The sequence below is a fragment of the Bombina bombina genome, chromosome 6 (genome assembly GCF_027579735.1).
Source record: "Bombina bombina isolate aBomBom1 chromosome 6, aBomBom1.pri, whole genome shotgun sequence".
NCBI classification, from domain to species: domain Eukaryota; kingdom Metazoa; phylum Chordata; class Amphibia; order Anura; family Bombinatoridae; genus Bombina; species Bombina bombina.
Window position 1 is genome coordinate 71,752,027 of NC_069504.1, and position 26,008 is coordinate 71,778,034.

Sequence of the window (26,008 nt, forward strand, 5' to 3'; positions counted from 1 at the left end):
ATGGGTAATAAAGGGATTATGTATCTTTTAAAACAATAAAAATTCTATTGTAGACTGTCCCTTTAAAGTGATGGTAAACTGTAACTAATCAAATGCCATATATGTAATATTTGCCATTAAAAACGTATATGTGTACATTTTTTTTGTTTTGAATCCATCTGTGAAAGGGTCAAATTAGTTCATATAGTAATGCTTCTATTGCAATGTTATGCTGGCCCACTTGAATTAGCTGTTTTTCTTTTTATGATAATTCCAGCGAACATCCAATCAACATGTGTGTCATATGACAATCTTGAAATCCAGCCCCTTTAAAGCCCTTAGAAAGCCTATGTAGAGAGTGGGTGGGACTGCTCTATACAACACAGCCCAGCCAAAATTGAAAATGAAAGGGGGTGGAGGAACAGACAATACCATTTAAAAAAAATAATTATGGGGGGTGGAGCCAACCGCCGAGCTAAGCAGTCACAAGGGTACAGAGCTCCGTGTACTTTACCCTTAAAATTAAGTTTTTCGAGTTCACTTCACTTACAAACATTCTGTTATAAATGGTAAATTTAAGGGAATCTAGCAGACAGCATATGGTGACAAATCTATTTAAAAATAGCAGATTTAAGGCAGTTGAAGAGGCGCCGATCCGGAAGAAGGCCGCAAAACTGGGAGCTTGGCAGATGCTGGCTTGTTTTGGCAGAACTGGCAAAGGGTAAAACTGTTTTTATTGATGTGAGTTGACTTCGAGTACCTTGGCCTCATACCCTTAAATGACGGCTTTCTAGCCTGAAAGAATCGACTTATGAGACCCAATTTATGATGACAAGCTGTTAGTTATTAACGCATATATTTTTTTGTGGGATATATATCTAGTAAAAGCTTTTATTCTTGCAAATAGCAGTTTCCCCAGAGCATGTGTCTGTAACTCAGTATCTCCATTGATAATGGGGAATGTTTATGTCTTGATACCATTGCTGGGGTCTCAATCTATCTTGCTATTTTTGCCATTCATTTTGCTTTCTATTTGCTGCCTTACCATAAACGCATTGTTTGTCAGGATGGGCTCACAGCTGGAAATTTTATTGGTCTCCATAAGAAACAATCTGTACAACTAGTTTAGAATTATTCCCCTATAGAGTTTTATACCCCATCCTTAACGAGTCCTGCTTTTTCTTATGCTTTTCACTATATGAAGTCATTTAATTTCACATATGATGGGTGCCGCTCTCACTTTTGCGTTATAATTTATATACACTTTTTCTCGATAGTGTATGAGTCTATGCTATGGAAAGACATTTTGCTTAATTCATTCTCTTATATTTAGCCTTAGCAATATATAAATGCCTAGCATGAGGAGATGCCTATATCAATGGTTTTCCAATTCGAGTTAAAACTCACCTTTCTATGCGTTATAGGATAAGTACATTTTTCCCTGCATTCCCGTTTTCTGGCAGAGTTTTGTAGTCTCTGCCCAGCCCGAGGAGGAGATTTACGTTTTCTCCCACATATATATCTAAAGGCTCTACGGGCCCCAACCATAAAAAAAGTATTGTGGTGTCTATTCATCTGTTCTTTATTACTTTTAAATAGGTTGTTTATATAAGTTTGCTATGCATTCCCTGATCCCTAAAATACGATCTGATCTGATAGTTTTATTAGTGCAATCTCAATTATAGAATGCTCATTGTTAGCATCTTATTATACTTGTAATGATATCTGAAGAATGTTTGATATAACTCTTCTCTTAGTTTACTGTGTATGTTGATAATTGACACTACCTATGATTAATCGAAGTGCCATCCTTGAACTTTAAGAGTATGATCCCACCAGTGGATCTGGCTGTCATTGAAGACACAACGTAATTCTAAAATTTAATGAGGAGCAGAAACGTTTGGCCGTTAGGATTGCTATGTATTGTTTCATCATGAAGTAGTGTCTACTATACTGTCAATTTTGAGATATTTTTCTGTATTCTTGCTCGTCATGTATGTAACCGTGTGATATTGCTTCCTCAATAAAAAGAAAATTAAACCAAAAAAAAATTATGTGGTTTTACTTCCAAACTAATACATTTTTCATTGCAACATTCTTATCATCTGAAATTTACCATCACTTTAATCTCGCATAGCAGAGTTGTTTAGTGAATCTGGCCCTTATAGAGAGGACCGTATTTCGCTCCTCAGAAAGCTGAGTATAGACCAGAGGGTGACTCTATTTTTTTTCTACGAGTATGCTTTTCTGTTTTAAAAAAAAAAAAGAAAGAGCCCCTGGAAATACACATTGATTTAGCAAAGATTTATGGTTTTCTGCTATGACCAAAGGGAAAGCTTTTTCTTTTAATTGCAGCCATTCTCTTTAGCAGTCTTGCCTGCTGGCTGGAACAGCTATCATTTTGTCTTTGTTAGAATCCCAATTTAGCTGGAAGGGAGAACATCGTGGATAATTGTGAATACCTTCACGGCAATCTTAGGAATGGAGTTACACATACTTTGAAACTTTAGACATATATCAAATACGACCTTATGATACAGCATATCTGGTGCCACAGCACGGGCTTTGTTCGCAGAGTCACAGCAGGTTACAGCAGGGATTTTAATAGCTTCTATTATTGTTACACCTTTCAATTGTAAATTTTACAGCAGAGACAGTCAAGAAATCATGGCTGTTACGGAATTCTGGAACACTTTGAACAATAAAAAACAGTGATCATACCAAACGTGCATGATTAGTACATCCAATCAATATTGTTTTTATGTATTTATTTAACAAAGAAGCAACAGTACTTATCTGAACAAGTTTACAAAAAAATGTGTATATTGGTTAGCTTTAAAATAGTTTTGTTAGTGATTGTTATTTTTTTTTTACACAAATTCCATTAATGTACTTCATGCTTAAAGGACCAATAAATACAGTGCAACTTCATAATCAACAAGTGCATAATCAAAAGACAATGAAATGGCACTTGACAAAAATGCCACTTGAAACAGATGTAGAATTTTAAAAAAACAACACATAGATATATATCATGGCCTTTTTGTGTAGTACTCATTATTTTCTAAATATTGCAAATTTAATCTTAAATGGACAGCACATTTTTTGTTTCAGAATATAAATAAAGTGTTTGATTTTAGAGAACCACCTAAAAGCACCTCTATTCCTCATTCTATAAAAAAAACTTGTTTGGAATTATTTCTCAAGATTAAGCTGCCCATATGTCACAAGACATTTTCCATATTTATCCTTAACACTTCTGCCGGTTTCCTTCAACACCTTGGGGCATATTTATCAATGTGACAGCGGACATGATACAAAGTAACGTATCATGTCCGTAGGCACATCGATAAATGCCGACAGCATACGATGTTGGCATTTATCATTGCACCAGCAGGTGCAATGAGCTGGTGAAATGCCGCCCCCTGCAGATTTGCGGCCAATTGGCCGCTAGCAGGGGGTGTCAATCAACCCGATCGTATTCCATCGGGTTGATTTCTGTCCGCGGCCTCAGAGCAGCGGACAAGTTATGGGGCAGCAGTAACTATGCCCCCTTATTTTTACTCTTTACATAAAGTAACACATGTAAGAGATACTGTTGAATCTACTACAGTCCATTCAATACTAATGTAAAGTTTTTATTGATCACTTTCTGAAGAAAAAAAAATCCTGCTAAACTTTATTAACATGAACATAAAAAATAGACACATTTTTAAGATATTAATTGTTTGTTTACCTATTTTTATGTAATTTTCTATCATTAATCTTCAAATTTGCTCATTACATACTTAATTAGAGCTAAAGGGTTAAACACATAAATAAAGTCAAATACATACATGTATTTGTATTATTACCCTGGGAAAAGTCTCCCTAAGGGTAATGGTGGAAACCAGACGTGGACTCCTTGACCAATGTGCATAGAGAGATATGACTGCACCTCACTGACAAGGCTGACATGATTGTCTGGGGTTGCCATTTCCCTTGTTCAGAAAAGAATGACCTGGTATTTCAGGGCAGGACTGAGCTTGATAGGCAGGACTGAGCTTGATAGGCAGGACTGAGCGTGATAGGCAGGACTGACCTTGATAGGCAGGACTGACCTTGATAGGCAGGACTGAGCTTGATAGGCAGGATCACGCTGATATACGTCAGGAAAGTTCTCCCATGTGAAATGCACAGTTGAGCCAAAATAAGCTACTTCCAGGAGGTAACTGGACCATAGAACAAGCTACTGAGCTGTTGTTTGTACCTGGCAGATTGTTTCTCTATCAGCCCTGAGGCTTCAAGGTTGGTTCTAGGCTATAAAACTGAATGTTGATCACAAAGCTAAAAACCAAGGGTGCAGAGCACACTAGTGGGCGACCCAATCTACTGCTACCTGTCTAGCCTTACTTTTTTTTTTTTATTCATGTTTCCATTCTTTACCTCTTTCTTTGCTCTGCAATGTAAAATGATTCTTGCTAACTTGCAAATTGAAGACAGTTGGCACCATTGAATTGGGGGTGAGTAGCTCCCTCCAGTAGTTCCCTAGTATCGCCATTGCCAGTCACTGTGCATTTAAAATATCAGCCAATGAGGAATGGCATATGTATATATCCTCCAAGCTACAATATGCAAATGAAAACACAGTGAACAAGTCAGTAACATGTTTCAGAATTAAAAGATTATGCTCAAAGAATGTGGGAGATATCTTTAATCCTCTGAGAAACTCTCTGACATCAGTGACAACACAGGATGTCCCAGGACGCTAGCTTAGTATTGCTCATACAATCTAAATAACAAACCCAGACTTATGCATGAAATCATCAACAGGGGGGATATACATCTTGTCATCAGAGAAGAAACCACAAAACCCTTCTGTTCTGCCTATATATCTATCTAAAATATAATCCTTATTATTCTTCAGAGCAGACATATGTGTAGCACAGGTGTTCTTGAATTCATTTATTATATTTTTACCACCAGTTCTACTTGTTGTCATTTGGACTGCCAGGTGTTGCAAAGACTTGATCTTAACACTTATCCTTGTTTCTGCTTTTCAAACAAGCCTCCTTGGGATGTATATATATAAATATGTGTGTGTATATGACTCATACAGTAGATAGATAGATAAAACATGGAAATGAACTACACTCTGAAACTGGACTGGGTACACACTCCATGACCCTGCAAAGCTCACTGCCCTAGGTGCTCACTAGCACTCACAGACAGCTGTACAGCTTTCAGGGACTCAGGCAGTTAACCACAGCCAAGCCTGGGTTCAAAGCCCATGAGGAAAATTACAAAACAAAATTCAATGTGTTTAGTTAAAGATATATATATATATATATATATATATATATATATATATATATATATATATATATATACAGTATATATACTTACACACACACAATAATTTAGGTTAGTCATATTGTCTCCACCAATTACTACCTAGCTCCCAGTAGTGCATTATTGCTCCTTAGCCTACCTAGGTATTTTCAGCAAAGGATACAAAGACAACTAAACAAATTAGATAATATACGTAAATTGGAAAGTTGTTTAAAACTGCATGATCTGCCTGAATCATAAAAGTTAAGATTTGACTTTACTATCCCTTTACGTCACTCCCCTTAAAGGGGCATGAAACATTTTTTTCATGATTCAGACAGAGAATACAATTTTAAGCAGCTTTCCAATTTACTTCTATAATCTAATTTGCTTCATTCTCTAGGTATGATTTGTTGAAGAAGCAGCAATACACTATTGGGAGCTAGCTTAACGTATTGGGTGAGCCAATAACATGAGACATATATGTGCAGCCACCAATCCGCAGATCCTGAGCCTACATAGGTATCCTTTTTTTTAACAAAGGATATGAAGAGAACAAAACAAATTAGATAATAGACGTAAATTAGAAAGTTGTTTAAAAGCACATGCTCTATATGATTCACAAAATAATTTTTTTTTGGATTTCATCTCCCATTAATGAGATAGAGAGTTCTAAGGTAAAATTTACATTAAAGCATTACCTGAGGGGCCTCGTAACACTGACAAAGCTTATTATAGAATCTCACTAGAGAGCTATAGGAATAAAGCCCTAATATTTAATGCTAACCTTACATCCTGACCGCAATCATACCCACAATCCCTAGCACCTAACCTATGGGTTGATCACAATGCTTTTGAAAAACTTATCAAAAAATTCCCTTAAACATTAATGGTATTTTTCTGTTCAAAATCGTTAGATACGTTTTACTAAAGGATTGTAGTGGACCCCATTATCTGTACATCCTTACTCAAAATTACTTTAAAGGGACAGTCTAGTCAAAATTAAACTTTCATGATTCAGATAGGGCATGCAATGCTTAACAGCTTTCCCATTTACTTTTATCATTAAATTTGCTTTGTTCTCTTGGTATTCTTAGTTGAAAGCTAAACCTAGATAGGCTCATATGCTAATTTCTAAGCCCTTGAAGGCCCCCTCTTTCCTCAATACATTTGACAGTTTTTCACAGCTATAGGGCTGTGTGCCATATAGATAACATTGTGCTCACGCCAGTGGTGTTACTTATGAGAGGGCACTGATTGGCTAAAATGTAAGTCTGTCAAAAGAACTGAGATAAGGGGCAGTCTGCAGAGGCTTAGATACAAGGTAATCACAGAGGTAAAACGTATATAAATATAACAGTGTTGGTTGTGCAAAACTGGGAAATGGGTTATAAAGGGATTATCTGTATTTATAAAAAAAATAACAATTCTGAAGTAAACTGTCCCTTTAACTTATGCTGCCTATGAAATGACACTGCAAATATTGTTAATGCCTTATTTTGATGTGAGTGGATTGACACCACTATTAATGTGTGTTGTAGTTGTAGATTGTTTTCCTGTTTTTTTCTCTTGCTTCGCCAGTGCGTATTTGTTTTAGATGATTAATTATTTTATCTTTATTACAACATATATTGTAGAGCTCTGTTGTTTCATACAAGATACTAAAGGACCAGTCAACACAGTAGATTTGCATAATCAACAAATGCAAGATAACAAGACAATGCAATAGCACTTAGTCTGAACTTCAAATGAGTAGTAGATTTTTTTTTCTGACAATTTTAAAAGTTATGTCTTTTTCCACTCCCCCTGTACCATGTGACAGCCATCAGCCAATCACAAATGCATACACGCACCATGTGACAGCCATCAGCCATTCACAAATGCATACACGCACCATGTGACAGCCATCAGCCATTCACAAATGCATACACACTTATTCTTGCACATGCTCAGTGGGAGCTGGTGACTCAAAAAGTTTAAATATAAAAAGACTGTGCACATTTTGTTAATGGAAGTAAATTGGAAAGTTGTTTAAAATGGCATGCTCTATCTGAATAATGAAAGTTTAATTTTGATTGAGTGTCCCTTAACAGCAGTCATGATTCTTGTTTGGTATAGACAGAAAGGAAAATACAGAACCATGTGTAGCATAGTTAGCCACTAACTCATGGAACATGCAGGCACAGTTTAGGTTTTTTAAAGGGAAATAAAACACAACATTTTTATTTTGTGATTCAGATAGATTGTGCAATTTTAAACAACTTTCTAATTTACTTTATTTATCAAGTTTTCCTCGTTCTCTTGCTATCTTTTATTGAAAGAATCTTAGGGGCATGCACGTGTCAGGAGCCCTATATGGCAGCAGGTTTGCACACTAGATGGCAGCACTACTTTCTGTCGTGTAGTACTCCAGACACCTAACTAGGTATCTGTTCAACAAAGAATACCATGGGAACGATGCAAATTTGATAACAGAAGTAAATTGGAAATATTTTGTAAAATTGTATGTTCTGTCTGAATCAGAAAAATAAATGTTTGGGTTTCATATCCCTTTAAAGGGACATTCAAGTCAAGTCCAAAATAAACTTTCATGATTCAGTTAGGGAGTGTAATTTTAAACAACTTTCCAATGTACTTTTATTACCAATTTTTGCTTTCTTGGTATTCTTAGTTGAAAGCTAAACCTAGGAAGTTCATATGCTAATTTCTTAGATGTTGAAGGCCGCCTCTGCATTTGACAGTTTTTCACTACTAGAGGGCGGTAGTTCATGTGTTTCATATAAACAACATTGAGCTCATGCACGTGAATTTACCGAGGAGTGAGCACTGATTGGCTAAAATGCAAGTCTGTCAAAACAACTGAAATAAGGGGGCAGTCTGAGGAGGCTTAGATAGAAGGTAATCACAGAGGTAAAGTTGTTTTTTTGCAAAACTGGAAATGGGTAATTAAGGGATTATATATCTTTTAAAACAACAACAATTCTGGTGTTGACTGTCCCTTTAAGCTAAAAGGGATATTTAACACTATAAATTTGTAATATAAAATATTTACTTATATGTTGTTTAAAAAAATATATACTTTGCAGTGTTTTTTCATTATATATGTTGTCCAACTTTCCTAACATTTAACCCCTTTACCCGATAGGACATATATATATATCATGGTACGAATCTCATCATACTGCAATACAAATCTATACATAGAAAGTTGCTGGAAGCCCCAGCAGTCTCAGCTGTAAAGTTACAGCCGGAGTGAACCTGGGTTATGCTTGCTTATTGGTTTGCTAAATGTAGCCACCAATAAGCAAGCGCTCTCCAGTGTGCTGAACCTAAAACGGGCTGGCTCCTAAGCTTTAAAATCCTGCTTTTTAAATAAAGTTAGCAAGAGAACAAAAAAATTTTTACAATAGGAGTAAATTAGAAAGTTGCTTACAATTGCATGCTCTATCTGAATCATTAAAGAAAAAAATTTGGGTTTAGTGTCCCTTTAATAATGATGGTTTTCACAATTGTTCCTGAACTTTACGTTAAAACTGTCTCCGTTCAAATCTATTTATCCTATTATTAAAAAAAACAACATAAATATTATTTAAAGACTGAAATTTACATGCTTATGTGAATTGTAAATTTTGTTTATGCTGAACAATGCAGTAATATTGTAATTTAAAAAAAAAAGAGAGTGGGGAAAAAAACAAGAAAGAAAAACATAATAATTGTGAAATAAAGTTAAAGCATTTGGCTTCTTGGGACCTGCAAAGCACAACGTGAAGCTCACATGATCGGAGTAGGTTTTGATGTGGTAATGAAGCATTGATCACAGGAATAAAAAGATGAAATGGCTTTTGCTCATTCATTATTTTTTATCTTCTAGCCGTGGAAGACAGAAAATTGTTCATAGGAATGGTTTCAAAGAAGTGTAACGAGAACGATATCAGGGTGATGTTCTCTCCATACGGGCAGATAGAAGAGTGCCGAATCCTACGGGGACCAGATGGATTGAGTAGAGGTGAGTGTGCTATATGTTCAAATTCTTTCCTTAAGAACTAATTGGAGCAATATGTCACAGGCAGCAGATGTGTTGGGTCAGAGGTTACACGAGATTGCTTCACACGTGATATTGTTACCTATATAAACTTTTTTTCCGGGAAATAGAAGAAAGTAATCACGTTTATTCGTAGAGGTGAAAGAGCCCTCTATGGAAAACATGCTTTGGTGTGTTATCTATTACAATGCAACATGGTTACAATAAAGCAATTTATCTTCAGTCACTACAGTGGCAACTTTATAGCGATTATTTTCAAATGTAACATTTTTGCTACAGTGACATGTATACTGTTACCAGCTGAAATCCTTGCAAGACAAGTTAATTCCCTTTTTGCTTTATAAAGAAACACTACAGCCCAGTTAAATATTAGGCCTTTATGATGCAATTTTAATCTTTAGTCGAATGCAGTGTTTCCCAAACCCAGTCCCCAGGACCATTGCTCAGGCCAGATATTCATTATATCTTAACTAGAGCACAGGTGAAATAATAATCTGAAGGATGAGAGCAGGTTAGTAACCATGGTTACTGATCAGCTGATTGTTTCACCTGTGCTCTAATTAAGATATAATGAATATCTGGCCTGAGTAAGGGTCCTGAGGACTGGGTTTGGGAAACACTGGTATGTAATTCTATTTTCAACTTTACTAATTACTTTTAATTAATAACAGCTTGTTTGTGTGTGGTCAGTTAGACAGATCCTTAGATTCACTGACCCTGAGACGGTATCTCCTCTACAGTTTATACAGATAATTCCCTTTTTTATGGAACATAGTAACTGTAGTTCATTATAGTGAATAGGTCCCAAGAATATCTATCTATCTATCTATCTATCAATCATATATCTATATCTATTTATCTACAGTATTTATTTATCTGTCCATCTACAGTATATGTCTATCATATATCTATCTATCTTTCTATCTATCTATCTATCTATCTATCTATTTGTCATTGAGGTAGCAATGACAGGTCATTAGTGGTTACTTATTCTGGTTATAGGGTCAAGGCTTAGGCTTTTTGCTTAATGTAATCTTGGTTGATACTGGCTAAATATAATGATAATATATTAATATATATTCTAGAGTTGTGTGGTGGTTTCCCATCTCTGTTTCCTTTCTAACTCTGGGTTAAACAGAGGATAACTTCTATATTTAGAGGTTTTGCTAGCAGGGGAGTATATCTTACATATATCATGAAGAGTAACTTAAAGAATCAACTTGAATAAGACATAGAGGAGATGCCTTTACAGTATTAGTGAATACAGGAAACCTAATCAAATGTGACCTGAACTAACCTGTCTATAACAGGTCCGGCTGGTAACACTAGATATGTAAACACTTTCTTGGGAGAAAAAAAACCAAGCACCAGTCCCTTAACTACTTTACATTTTAATGTTATTTTTGCATGTTTTACATTTTGTAACATTTTCAGTAACTATTTTAATGTTTTTGTGTTTGTGTTATAAATATTCTTTTAAATGTTTAACCCTTAAATTACCAAGTGGGCTGCACCACTCACTCTAGCAGTTAGGAGGTTGCTTTAATCAGGTTTTAATATGACCAGTGCTCGTTATTCTCAGGGGAACCATATGCTTTGTAGTTGGCCTGAAACATGGTTCATTATAGCTATGTGGCAGTCGCTCTTCATGATATGTTTTCTAATATTATCAGTAAGAATGAATTTTATTGAAATAATAAATCATGCCAGTGACATCTGCTTCTCCTTTTGTGTAGAGCAAACCTGTCATTGAATCCCTTTGTTATGCTGCTCAGAACACAGAAGGATTCCTAATGAATTAATCTGAGTGCATTTCAGTTTAGCAACCTATGATACCTACAAGAAATAACAGTCACCTAGATTACAAGTTTTGCGTTTGTGTTTCAACGCTGAAAAAATGGCAATTTCAGCGTTAAAACAGGAACGCAGCCATTATGAGTCTTGCCGGTATAGCTGTACTGCAAGCCTTTTAGCTTGTAATGCAACGGCAGTCCCGCACTCGAAAAAAATGACATTTTTTTTCATGGGATTCCCATAGCGCTGCCATTACGAGTTTTGCGGTGAGGCTAAAATGCTTGCGTTACACCCTATACCGACACGATCCGTACCGCCATCTGAGACCAGTAGTTATGAGTTTTATGCAACAAAAATGTTACACAAAACTCATAACTAAAGGAATGAGAGCTGCTTAAATCCTATTGGCTGATTTGAACACCTAATAGGATGTTAGCAGCTTTAATTACTATTGGGTGATTTCAAATTTTCAGCCAATAGGAATGCAATGGAACCCCCAGTATAAAAGCGGTACCTTGCATTTGAATCCTCAGTGTGCGGCAGACGATCGCATGAAGAGGACCTCCACGTTGGATTGATGGACCTTTGCCTTGGACCACTGCCTCCGCGCATCGACTGCTCTGCCTCGACATGGATGAAGAAGATGCCGGTCCCTCGATGGATCAAGATGTAGCCGCCTGGATGAAGATGGAGCCGCTGGAATGAAGATTATTCAAGCAGGACTTCAGCAACTGTGAGTACCTAAAGAGGGGTTTTTAAGGTTTTTTGGGTGTTTTTTTTTAGATTAGGGGTTGGGCTTGTGTTAAAAGAGCTGAATGTCCATACAAATGCCCTTTTCAGGGCAATGGGTAGATTAAGTTTTTTTTATTTAGGTTTATTTATTTTGTTGGTTTGGGGGGGTGGGGGTTTGTAATATTAAGGGGGGTTGTTTTTATTTTGTAGCAAAATAGCTGATTTATTTAGGGCAATGCCCTACAAAAGGCCCTTTTCAGGGCAATAGGCAGATTAGGTTTAACTTTATTTTTATTTTGTGGGTTAGTATACTGTTAGGAGGTGTTTGCTTTTCTTTTTTAGAAAAAGAGCTGATTTCTTTAGGACAATGCCCTACAAAAGGCCCTTCTAAGGGCCCTTGGTAGTTTATTATAGATTAGGGTTTTTTTATTTTGGGGTGGGTTTTCTTTTTTAAACAGGGTATTAGAATAGAAATATTTTTTATTGTTTTGAATAATTTTGTTTGTTATTTTTTGTAATGGTAGCTTTTTTATTTTTTGTAATTTTAGTGTTTTTATTTTTTTGTAATTTTAGTGTTGTTTATTTTTTGTAATGGTACGTTTTTTTATTTTTGTAATGTTAGGCTTTAGTATAAGGCAGCTTAGGTTTTACTTTTATTTCACAGGTAAGGTTGTATTTATTTTAACTAGGTAGTTAGTAAATAGTTAATAACCAACTAGTCTACCTAGTTAAAATAAATACAAACTTACCTGTGAAATAAAAACCTAAGCTAGATACAATATAACTAATAGTTATATTGTAGCTAGCTTAGGTTTAATTTTTATTTCACAGGTAAGTTTGTATTTAGTTTTAAATAGGCATTATTTAGTTAATAATTGTAACTTTAATTTAGCTCTATTTTAATTATGTTAAAGTTAGTGGGGTTTAGGGTTATGGTTAGGGTTAGGTTTAAGGTTATGGTTAGAGTTAGGTTCAGGGGTTAATATAGTTTAATTTTGGTTGTTGCGATGTGGGGGGCTGGCAGTTCAGGGGTTAATATGTTTATTTAGTGGTAGTGATGTGGGAGACCAGAGGTTTAGGGGTTAATAACTTTATTTAGTGGCGGTGATGTCGGGGAGCGGCAGATTAGGGGTTAATATATTTATTTCGATGTCGGGGGCGGCAGATAAGGGGTGTTTAGACGTGGGGTTTATGTTAGGGTGTTAGGTTTAAACGTTACTTTTTTTCCCTATAGAAAATAGACATCAATGGGGTTGTGTTACGGAGCTTTTCATTCCGCACTTCAGGTGTTAGGTTTTTTTTCTAACACTCATTCCCTATTGATGTCTATAGGGAAAGCGTGCACAAGCACGTCAAAGCAGCGCTTGTATTTTGTGTGGTATGGAGCTCAATGCAACCATATTGCACGCACAAGACGGCTTTTCAAAAACTTGTAATGGCAGCGCTATGGAGGGTAAAATAACGCAATTTTTGTTGCATCCGTTTGGCACCCTCTATAGCGCAAAACTTGTAATCTAGGTGAGTGGTAGGTGTATCACAATCCATTGTTAAAATATCTATTTATCTATCTATGTCTGTCTGTCTATCTATCTATCTATCTATCTATATTTCATCTATCTATCTATATAACTATTTATATCTGTCTGTCTATCTATTTATCTATCTATCTATATCTTCACACACACTGTATTAAAGAAATTGGAAAACATACAGGGCTTGATTACAAGTGGAGTGCAAAAATGTGTGCTGGTATTTGAAGTGCATGGAAGCTTTGCGCTCAATAGAGAACGCTTCCATAGGCTCCAATTGGAGCCTTGTCCTCATACTGTGAGACACGGCGTTAGAACCTAGCGCAGCAAAGGTGGTATTTTGCGCAGCGATGGGCAGCAAAGTTTAATATATGTATATGAATATATACATATTTATTTGTTTGTTTATATGAGTATATACACATATTAACACATAAATATATGTATATAAGCATATATATATATATATTTATAGGAATACCACAGCCCTCATAAATGTATTTTATTGTTTTCTAGAACATGAACCTCACATTTTATTTTGGGGGCAATTGGGATCATTTAGAAAATTAACCAGAGATCTGATCTCTGGTTAATTTTGGAGCGCTAATTGCTACCGCGAGTTTGCGGTAGCAATAACAAGCCACTTGTAATGGCTGGTTATTTATTGCACGTCCCTAAACAGACAAATTTCCCCATTTACGGGCCCACAATAAATTATTGCTCCACTTGTAATCTAGCCCACAGAATTTAAATCATATCATTTAAAAATAATATTTATCCAGTACTGTGTGAAAAGAGGAAAAGTGTTCATATTTAATGAGTGTTACTAATTAAAAAAAATGTATTGACATTTCTAGCACGTCTGTGGTATCATAGAGCTTATTACCAAATAAGATGACTATTGCTTCGATTCTGCAGAACCCAAAGCATCATTTTTTATAGTTAAATCAAATATCATTTTTATGCCTATCCCTATATTCTACTATATTTACTAATTAGTGTTTGGCAGCTTTACTAGAGCTTGTTAGACACCATCATACACAAATAAATAATAGTAAAAGTGGATACATTTCTCATTATCCACATCAAGGCATTGTCATAGACCTACTGTATAATTCCTCACTCTTAAATTCTTCATTAGAAATATGGCCTGAAAAATTATTAAATTATTAGATTATTTGTTGCTTTTCTGTAAAACATATTTGTCAATTATTCACATACCTGAAATGTTAGCAAAACATTTATTATTATTATTATTATTATTATTATTATTATTAATAATAATAATAATAATAATAATAATACTATACATCATGATGGTTATGTAGTCCACTACAAGTAAAGCAACATTCTAATAGCAAATTACTTTTTCACTGCAGCAATTTAAAATAAAGGGACATCAAACAATGAGATTATAATATAAATATAATTGTATGTAGTAAAAAAATATTTGCAACATAAATATTATTTATTTTGTCCCCTTTTCTAGTAATTTAATTCTAAACACTGTGGGTTTTCCCCTACAGACAGAAGTGATTGTAAAGTTTAATGAATAAGTGCCCGGTATCTAAAAATACTCTTAAAAACAGGGGCACTTTCATTCATTAAACTTTACCAAGACGCTTTTTTTAAAAATACTTACCTTTGCATTATGGTTAACATAACGCTGATCCTCCCCCCGCATGCTCCTGATTTCTTTAGCAGAACGATGACGAATCCGGCTTCCTCTAATCGCTCTGTGCTCCCTTTGGCGTCCAGCTCGTGAGGCTCACAACGATTGGAGGAAGCCGGATTGTCATCGTTATGCTAATAAAAGCACGAGCTGCGGGTGGAGGATCAACGTTATGTTTACCTTAAAGTTTAATTAATGAAAGCTAGCTAGCGGGCATTTATTCATTAAACTTCACAATTACTTTAACACAACTATAATGCACACAGTCATTGGTTACATATTCTTTTGACTCATTTATATCTGTCTCACAAAAAAAAGAGGAGAGAGAAAAGAGGTATCGAGTGGCACACTTTAATTAAGAGCCTAGAAATGTATATCACAGGGAGTAAGCTGGAGGACCCTTAACACATAAAATATAACTTTTATTAGATTTTGATTAGAAATGTAGACAAAACGAATTAAAACAGGGTATACACATCATACACATACGGTGACCTGACCTGGTGAGTTTGTCACAGGTTTATCAGTACAATTAGCTATATCAGGCCTTTGACAAAGCAGTTGGCGAAATGCGCATCAGGCGTTCGCACTGCTTCTCTCCTCATAATTTTATGTTAATAATATGTTGGCCTTAATTGGCATATAGCGACTAGCTGGTGACTTATAACTTAGATACCGACAATGATATAGAAACCCAGGTATTGGGGACTTAGTAGGGCTGAGCTAAAACTATAATGGATTTAAAGGTTACACCTAAACTAGTTTTGCAGGTTCTGGATAACAATAGTTTAGAGGTACAAGTATAAGGTAAGCTATATAGAAAGCTACGCAGGTACCTGCACAGTAATAGTTAATATTGCCTTTATTTTGCTTATTCCCCTAATTTCCCCTGAATATCTGTCATTTGAATCAACTACAGTATATGGTATACCACCTTTTAGCTTATTCGCACCTTAATTGAACCATATTGGCTAATAGGGACTTTGTCCCTCCTTGCTCTTGAGAGAAGCTAGTGATAATATTGCAAGTGTGTTTTCTCTCTCTAACACAATTTTTGTGGGTTTTTTAAAATATACTTTAGTTTTTTCTTCTATTAGGTAGTAGATGACATTTTTGTCATCTCATGTATATACACGCACTTACAGTTCATGGTTATCGCATTATTTGAAACCCGTTGGTTATAGAAATCTCAACCCCTGAGATACAAATTACTGTACTGTACTGATAAACCTGTGACAAACTTACCAGGTCAGGTCACCGTATGTGTATGATGTGTATACCCTGTTTTAATTTGTTCTGTCTACATTTTTAATCAAAATCTAACAAAAGTTATATTTTATGTGTTAAGGGTGCTCCAGCTTACTCCCCTGTGATATACATTTCTAGGCTCTTAATTAAAGTGTGCCGTGGAGGGGGGGAGGTTTATTTAACAAAAAAGTATAATATATATATATTTATATATAAGGAAGTCTTTGTGTAAACAGTTAAATATGATTATGAGGTCTGATTTCCTTACAAGCTCAGCTCATTTTAATAATTGTGGTTTCAGTTAGCAGGCATATGTATTTTATGTACAAAAATAAACCTAAATTACAAATATTTAATTTGTTTTAATCACTGCAGCTTTTATAACGAGTCATTGTAAACAGTGAGGAGAAACTAATTTTACAGTACACCGTCCCTTTAATTTGGGGGGAAAGCCCATAATGCTCTTTCCTGCTTTCCCTCTTTTAGTTTGAAAACATGGGATTAGCCAATCCCTTATATGTCTGTGCCAGTCAGAGGACACAAATAATGGTATACAATGATATATATGAGGCATATAAATTATATTTCTAAAGACGTCATAGAAAACATTTATAACAATTTAAAGGGTTAGGAAACCCAATGATTTGGATAGAACATACAATTATAAAGGATTTTCCAATGTACTGCTATTAGCAAATTTGCTTATTCTCTTGTTATCCTTTGCTGAAGCAGCATCATTGCACTACTGGCAGCTGGCTGAACATATCTAGTTAGCCAATCACAAGAGACAAATGTGTGCAGGCTCCAATCAGCAGCTAACCCCACTAGTGTAGGATATCTGCAGATTCATTTTCAACAAGGGATACCAAGAGAACAAAGCACATTTGAAAGTAGAAGTGACTTTAAGTGTCTTAACATTACATGCTCTGTCCGAATCATGCAAGTTTAATGTTCACTTTTCTATCCCTTTAAATAATATTTTCTTTCTTATTTGTACATTTGTTCTGAAATTCTGTTTTCATAAAAAAAAAAACGAAAGACATTTAGTGCTTTTAAAGGGACAGTCTATTTCAGAATTGTTATTGTTTAAAAAGATAGATAATCCCTTTATTACCCATTTCCCAGTTTTTCATAATCAACACGCTTATATTAATACACTTGTTACCTCTAAATCTAAGCCTCTGCAGACTGCCCCCTTATCTTAGATCTTTTGACAGACGTGCATTTTAGCCAATCAGTGAAGATTCCAAAATAACTTAACGGGAGTGAGCACAATGTTATCTATGTGGCTATCTAGCTATGAAAAACTGTCAAAATGCCCTGACATAAGAGGCAGCCTTAAAGGGTTTCAAAATTAGCAAAGAGCCTACCTAGGTTTAGCTTTTAACAAAGAATAAAAAGGGAGCAAAGTACATTTTATGATAAAAGTAAATTGGAAAGTATCTGAATTATGAAAGATTAATTTTGACCCTTTAAACACCAGATCACAGAGGTCTGTAAGAGACGTGTCCAATCAGAGACCAGAGATAAATTATTTTAAGAAATGTTGTTCTAATCTGAATTGTAAGATTATTAGGTAGCCTGCCCCTGCCCATACTCCTGTATATTTATGACACTTCCTCCCTAGTGGGCAAAATATTTAAATGTAAACTACAGTAAGAGCATTGCATTGTATGCAAAACATTTACACTGCAGTTTGCTTTATGAGAGTCAATTTTGATTATAATATCCTATAAGGAAATCTCTATCACAATAGGAAAAAAATGTATCAAAGAAAAATGTAATTCCCTTTCAGTTTGATCATTCAGCTGCTACGTCACAAATAAATCTGATCTAGTTCCCTCTGCATGGGCTCTGTCTTACATTGTAGCAATTCATCATGCTTTCAGTGGTTACATTACTTTTATTTTTAATTGGTCCCTCTTTCTCACAGTGCAGCCATTTTAAGTTCTACTATCTTGAACTGAAAACTTTAATTGACACTGTAAATTAAATAAGGTCCTGTTACCATGCATTTCATCAGCTGAATGGAAAAGATTACATTCAGTTGTTACTCCTCAGGTAATTAGTCTGTGTTGTACAGGGTTAGAGGACACCATGTCAGCAATAAATGAAAACGTAACATAAATATCTCTACAACACCTGACATTCAGGGCAATGGTTGCAGAAATATTTCTGTATATATTATAGGTCAGCAATAAATATAGATGGTTTTGCTAAACACAGTTTTTTATATCATGAACATTTCTCTGAACTTCTGGTGTTGCAATCTAGTGCCCAAATTAAATAGCAAAGCCCACAGAAATGCACCAAGATCATCTATGTGACATAGGCAGATAAATTACAACCTACTTTAAATAAATCCAAATACTTCACATTAACATGTCTAGAAATCTATAATGACACCAATTATGTCACCAGTGAAACTGGTAATGTCATCAAAGATGCCATGTATGATATAACTGGTGTCATTAATAATATCATACAAAACTACCAAGGGGGCTGGCCTGGGGGGGGGGGGGTTAGGTGTAGAATGTCATTTAACTTATAAATAAATGACTCAGAAAATAAATATTGGGAAAACACATCTGAGTTCTTTAGATTAAAGGGACAGTATACTGTAAAATAGTTTTTCCCTTAATGTGTTTACAATTGCTCTTTTTACCAACTGCAGAGTAAAAAATGTATGAACATTAGGTTTTTAAGGTTTATTTGTGTATATTAAAGCTCTGATTTTGTGTTTTGAAGCCACAACCTAATAAAATGGGTTGATCTTGTAGGTATTATCAGATCTCATTACTTTATCACATTGTCTACATATACATGTTTCTTTATCTTATATCTGTTCATAAACCAATTACCAGTACTTGGAGAGAACAATGGAAAATCAACATTTTATTACCTTATCTCTGCTATATCCCACTTTGAGTGTAATTTCTTCTGCTGGCTGTGTTAACATCTTATCTATAGCTTGGATCTGCGACCACAAACTTTCAGTATAGGTGGGGATACCACAAGCTAAATCAACTTTTTCAAATGACAATATAAGGGTAAAGGAGCTACTTATAAACAATTTAATACACTTCAGCAGGTAAAGTGGATCGTTGGTAACAAATTAAAAGGGAGAAAAATTAGTTAACTGTCCCTTTAACTCATTTTCCTTTGAGATAAGTCACACAAACATTATTACTACACATTATCTCAATAGCAGTTTTATTTTCACATCTAGTATTTTTTTTATTTATGATATCATTATTTTTTTTACGCACTAATAATAAAGTAACACTGTGGTCTCCGCAGAATTTTTGCAGCCTCATGGGATTATGAAGTAGACGGGTGGGGTTATTGTAATACTTTACAATATTATAACATTTTGGTTAAAATTTTATTTATACATGTTACTTAAACTATCCAAAGTACACATGTTTTCTATAATTGGATTTAACCCCTTAATGTGGTGGTTAAGGGATTGTTTGTTTATAATAGCAAGACCGTGCTATTACACCCTCCCTCCTACTGGCTTCTAAAAATAGCGCGGTCTCACCTAACATGTAGGGAAATAATTATCTAAACACAGTGTTAAAACATATGCACCATCTTTTTTAAATTCAGCATGTAGATAGATTTAAAGGGGCAGTCTACACCAGAATTTGTATTGTTTAAAAAGACAGATAATCCCTTTATTACCCATTCCCCAGTTTTGCATAACTAACACAGCTATATTAAAGGGGCAGTCTAGTATAAATTAAACTTTCATTATTCAGATAGTACTTTTAATTTTAATCAACTTTCCAATTTATTTTTATCATCAAATTTGCTTTTTTTCTCTTGGTATTCTTAGTTTAAACTAAACCTAGGTAGGCTCATATGCTAATGTCTAAGCCTTTGAGGGCTGCCTCTTATCACATGCTTTTTAAATCTCTTTTCAACACAAAGAGACAGAAAGTACACATAGGCTATATAGATAACACTGTGTTCAGGCACAGAAAGTTATTTAAGATCTAGCACAACACAATGCTAAATTTAAGACAATAGATAGTAAACAGTCACAGTCATGTGATCAGGGGGCTGGAAGAAGGTTCCTAGATACAAGGTAATCACAGAGGTAAAAAGTACATTAATATAACTGTGTTGGTTATGCAAAACTGGGGAATGGGTAATAAAGGGATTATCTATCTTTTGAAACAATAACAATTCAATGGTAGACTGTCCCTTTAATATATGTTTTACATCTGTGATTACCTTGTATCTAAGCCTCTGCAGACTGCCCCCTTATCTCTGTGTTTTTTTACAGACATGCAGTTTAGCCAATCAGTGCAGACTCCTAAATAACTCCACGGGAGGGAGCGCATTGTCATCTATATGACACACATGAACTAGCACAGTCTAACTGTGAACAACTTTCAAAATGCTCTGAGCTAAAAGGCGGGTTTTAACGGTTTAGAAATCAGTTTGAGCCTAGCTAGGTTTAGCTTTTAAAAAATACCACCAAGGGAACAAAGCAAATGTAATGCTAAAAGTAAATTGGAAAGTTGTTTAAAATTACATGCCCTATCTGAATCATGAAAGTTTAATTTTGACTAGACTGTCCCTTTAATTCTTAAGCAGTAATTGTTGAGATTTACAACTGTCATAGATTTTATATGCTCAGTAAAAAAAACAGAGAAAATAGATCAAGTCATGCTCAGTTGTGATTTCCCATATTTTCTCTAAATCAAAATGGCTGGAACTTGGATATGTAAAGGATGTAAAGATGACACATTTCCTACTTCTTGTGCATGTGCATCTTATATTACTGTCCCCAGGTTGTACCTGCAGTCTCAGAAATTGTCTGTAGATTTAAAAGGGATTTTTACAGGAAGAGAACCCTTGAAACACAGCTCTAGACACCCAGTGCTCTGCAAATGCATCCCTTTAAGTTAAAATCTCCTCTTACTATTATGCCTACACATTATAGAAAACAAGTAACACGTTTAGTATAGAGGCAGCACTTGACCATTGCTATCGTGGCCGGACTTTTAGCCGACGGACATTTGGCAGACGGACATTTGGCCGACGGACATTTGGCCGAAACACAAGTGTCTGTTAGATAACAGTCCGGCCACGAGATAGATTTGATAGATAGATACATAGATTAGATAGATAGATCAATAGATGCAATAGATACATTTGATAGATACGATAGATAGATAGATTTGATAGATAAATAGATTTGATAGATAGATAATTTCCCAGACAGAGAATTACAAAACGTGTGGTCTGAGACCCATGGTAAGGTTCCCAGAGGCAGTTGTGGCGCCCGAGGCTCTAATTAGAACAGAGCACTCTGGAACCTATCTGCCCTCGGCCGAAATCGGAACATTCTTTAGCTTTCTGTCTGTCGGCCAAATGTCCGTCTGCCAAATGTCCGTCTGCCAAATGTCCGTCTGCCAAATGTCCTTCTGCATTTTGTCAGAGCACCATTGCTATGGATAATACTCATTGTACCTAGGCAGACCTCAAAACATTTCCTGGAGACCAGGGGGTTGAGGTAATTGGCAAACACCCTAAGTGTCACACATCCTTATTGCCACTACACACACAGCGCCATTGTCACTGCATCCTTATTAAAAAATACTAGTAAATTCAGTGACAAAAAAACTTACATTAATGCCAGAATTTAAGTTCCCAATCAAGACTCCAAAGTTTAAAAAGTATAGAACTTCCAAAACTAAAGTCTCTTACACCACAGGTTTTATTAATATGATATAATAAAACAATAAGGGCCGGATTACAAGAGGAGCAGTATTTACCGCTCATTGCGCTAGAAGTAAACTTTAAATGTGCATCAGGTTGCGCTAGTATTATGAGTTGAAAGTAAAAAGTTATCGCGCTTGTGCTAACCCGACACACACAAATAGTTTACTTCTAAAGCAATTAGACTGTCACACAAAATATAACCTCTTCCCCCATAGAAGTCAATGAAGAGAAAAAAGTGGTAGAAACAAAAAGCTAACATCCGACTCGGGCGATAACCCAAACTTATATTTACATATGCACTAACCTGACATAAAAGTATAAATATTTCACATTCCAATGTTCTGCACATAGCGGAGAAAAACATATTTATATACATGATTATAAATAGGTATAGATATATACAGATATATATACTGTATATATATATATATATATATATATATATATATATATATATTTAAAAATACATAGAACATGTACTGCTATGTGCAGAACATTTGAATGTGAAATATTTACAGTAAATATTCACTATAACACTTTATTAAAAATGAATATTGCAGAAATATGCTTTTACGCAATTATATATATAAAATAGTATATATAATATAATATATATGTGTGTGTGTACATATGTATTATGAGTTTATATGTGTATATGTATATATTTATATATATATGTTTATATGTGTATATATGTCTGTAAATACATATATACACACATATATATATATATATATATATATATATATGCATACATATACATCTTTAAAGATGTATATGTATGTATCTCAATGTTAAAATCCTTTGCCTGCCTTTTTCTTCCAAACACCTGAGCACTTATAACTTTTTTGTGCAATATTTTTTTAGAATAATTTTTATTAAACAGTGTTATTATGAGTGTAAGTGTACTTTGTAATGCATTTTTAATGTGTTCTGTGCAACTTTTTAATTTCACAAAACAGTTAACCACAGCTCTGAGATTGCGGTAATGATTCTAGCGTAAATTGCGACTGCGCTCATGCGTTTGCGCTTAACTTTTAACTTTAACTTTTAACCTGCACACAAATGATCACTAAAAAAACCTTGCGTGCCACTTGTAATCTAGCCCTAAATTAGGAAGCTTAATTTTATAATTCCCATGCCTTTTAACAATTGATTAGGAACTTAAAACGTGTTTAATATAGCATGGGGGAATTTTCCAAAGGGGCAGCAAAATATTTCTCTACCCAGTTGGCAAGTGTGCTTAGTTTATTTAACCCTTCTGCTACGCATCTTGCTGTGTTCTCAGAGGAAATCACATCCACTTACTTAGAAGTGTTTGTTGAAATAATAAAAACAATGTAAATGAATAATCACAAATAATATTTGTTAATTACATAAATATTTTTTTTCTTTATGCAATGTTTCACAATATCATATTTTATGTCATTTCAATGTTATCATTTGTAAACAAAATATATTCTGTTCACATGTTTTTCTTAATATATATATATATATATATATATATATATATATATATATATGTATATATCTATATAGTTCCTAAGAAAATACAAAAGATGTAAACAGAAAAAACTCCAACCTTGCATGTAAATTAAAATGCATTATTTGTTCTGGTGCAATTTGTTTTTTGTTTTTTTTAATAAAGGGACTGGTGCTTAAAATAGCAGCTCTGATATGCTGAATCATATACATTTTGATAAGAGGGGAGTCACTTACATTATCTAATGGATGAAATTGGTCTTTTATATAGTGTTCTCCCTGAAAAGTTGATTAATTAGCAATTCATTCATGACTGTAAAGCAGCAGCATTGCTGCTGTGTGATTATTGTGTTAAAGCAAAATACTTTTGCGGTTGATTATAAAAATGAGCCCTTTTTGATTTTAGTGCCCGGCAGCAATATGGAAACTAGCAGAGGTATTGTTGTTTTTTTATTCACATTTCTCTGTTTCTGTTGCTCTCTTTTCTTTAAAAAAAAAAGATTGTGTGCAAAACTGTTGCTTGTAGTAAATCTACACACCAAAACCATTTATATGTAAATACTAGAGAGGGGTCAATGAAACTATTTCTTGATACCGATGCCTATTTCCAAGCCTTGATACTTGACACTTATTGTGCACAAATTTCCAGCGTATGTTTCAAAATGGCCAACATTTTTTTTTTACTTTCAAATCAGCGCTGCGGAATCTGTTGGCGCTCTCCAAATACCTGATAATAATAATAAATTATAGAACAAATGTTTCCCTTGACATTAGTTCTACTATTCAAATATTCTTTATAGAAACAATGATAACAATGTCAAATGTAACCTTTAAATGTAATAAAATAATTTAAGAAAACAGTATAAACAAAAATATTGAATTCATTTTTGACAGTTTAAATTGATCATAACACTCCCTAAGTATTAAGTTTCAAGGTACTGACAATAAAGTGGACCCATCTCTAGAAGTACATATATGTTTTTCATCAAAATAAGAAATGAGCAAATGCATAATCCGCTAAAGATTAATTGACTATGTACAAATATTTCTGATAAAAAAATGTTTAAAGGGGCTGTGAAGCTGGAGTATTTATGTTTCGTTTCTCACTGAGAGAAGTTCAAAAAAAAAATTTAAGTTATACTATTATCATAGTTTGCCTTTTTTGCTCTAAGACTCTTTATTTTAGAAGATTAAGGTGATATTGCAGATATTAATCATAGTTGAAAAAAAAAGTAACTTTTACGACTATTATACGACTATTATACCTTATGTTCAGATGATTTGCTAAATATTTAATTAGGAATACAATATTTTTTGGGATGTTGAGTTTTTTTTTTCTTTCTTCGATTCATTTAAAAATGACTGTAATTACAATAACACCTTTTTTATTTCATACTTATGGGGGAGAGGTGTTTAATAAACAGTAAACAACTTGTCCTTGAGTATCAGTTGTTAACAGACATGCATTTTTTTCTACATTTAATAGTAATGAAAAAAAAAATTAACAAACATTTGTTCATGCTTAACAAGTTTTTAATGTATAATTGCTGCTCTTTCAAGTGTGTGATAGAAAATTAAATTTGTGTTTAATGTCTATTCAACTCTGTATTAAAGTCATAGGGGCCTATTAATGAAAGGACTGTTGGACATGATCCGGCATTGTGGATAATGTCCGACAGACCTCGCTGAATGCGGAGAGCAATACACTCTCCGCATTTAGCATTGCACTAGCAGCTCTTGTGAACTGCTGGTGCAACACCGCCCCCTAGCAGGGAGGTGCCAATCAACCCGATTGTATTCGATCGGGTTGAATTGCGGCGATGTCTGTCCATATGGAGCTTGATAGATATGCCCCACAGTGAACTAAAACTCATTTTTCAGAAGCAGGGTATGGGGAATTTTTGGTAAACTTAGATATTTCCTAAAATCTGAATTAGAAATCAATTACAAAATGAGAGAATATTTATTATAGGGTATATTTCCTATAATAATTCAGTGAAAGAGCATCAACATGTTATTTTTAAATAAAAATAAATAAATAAATCAACCCCCCCCCAAAAAAAAAAAAAAACAACAAAAAAAAAACACTTGACTGGTCTTCTTTACTAGTATTTTGATTAGAGTCAGATGCTCGAAGAAAAATAAACTTGTCACTGTATCAGCTAAATTGTCAACTTCTTAGAGCAAAAAAGGTAAATATTCAAGTTCCATATATTTTATAAATATATTTAAACTTATGTTTTAACAGTTCCCTCCATTTATAGTCAAAAACAAAAGTCAGGTCAAAACTAAGCAAAAAAAAATTTAAAAAAATGTTACGTAGAACTTTATGTGTGGGGCAGTTGATTACTGGGTAATATCACCTATTGAAACATTTTATAGAAAAAAACATTCAATGAGCTGCAAATCTATGTTCAAGTGTCAACCTCACATGTACTATTTATTGATTCACTCATATGCTATTTATTATACAAATAATGC

At 34.4% G+C, this 26,008-nt stretch overlaps 1 protein-coding gene across 19 annotated transcripts in view; it reads left to right on the forward strand.

Annotated features, from left to right (window-relative positions):
* CELF2 (CUGBP Elav-like family member 2) overlaps window positions 1–26,008 on the forward strand; it is a 639,346-nt gene that overhangs the window by 504,933 nt on the left and 108,405 nt on the right. For 12 of the 19 annotated variants that reach the window (XM_053716441.1, XM_053716442.1, XM_053716445.1 and 9 more), the window contains exons 5-6: window positions 9,161–9,295; window positions 23,934–23,963. In XM_053716441.1, the coding sequence (XP_053572416.1) occupies window positions 9,161–9,295; window positions 23,934–23,963 (165 nt within the window). The remainder of the gene's footprint in view (window positions 1–9,160; window positions 9,296–23,933; window positions 23,964–26,008) is intronic. The other 7 variants (XM_053716446.1, XM_053716452.1, XM_053716454.1 and 4 more) reach the window with 1 other exon arrangement.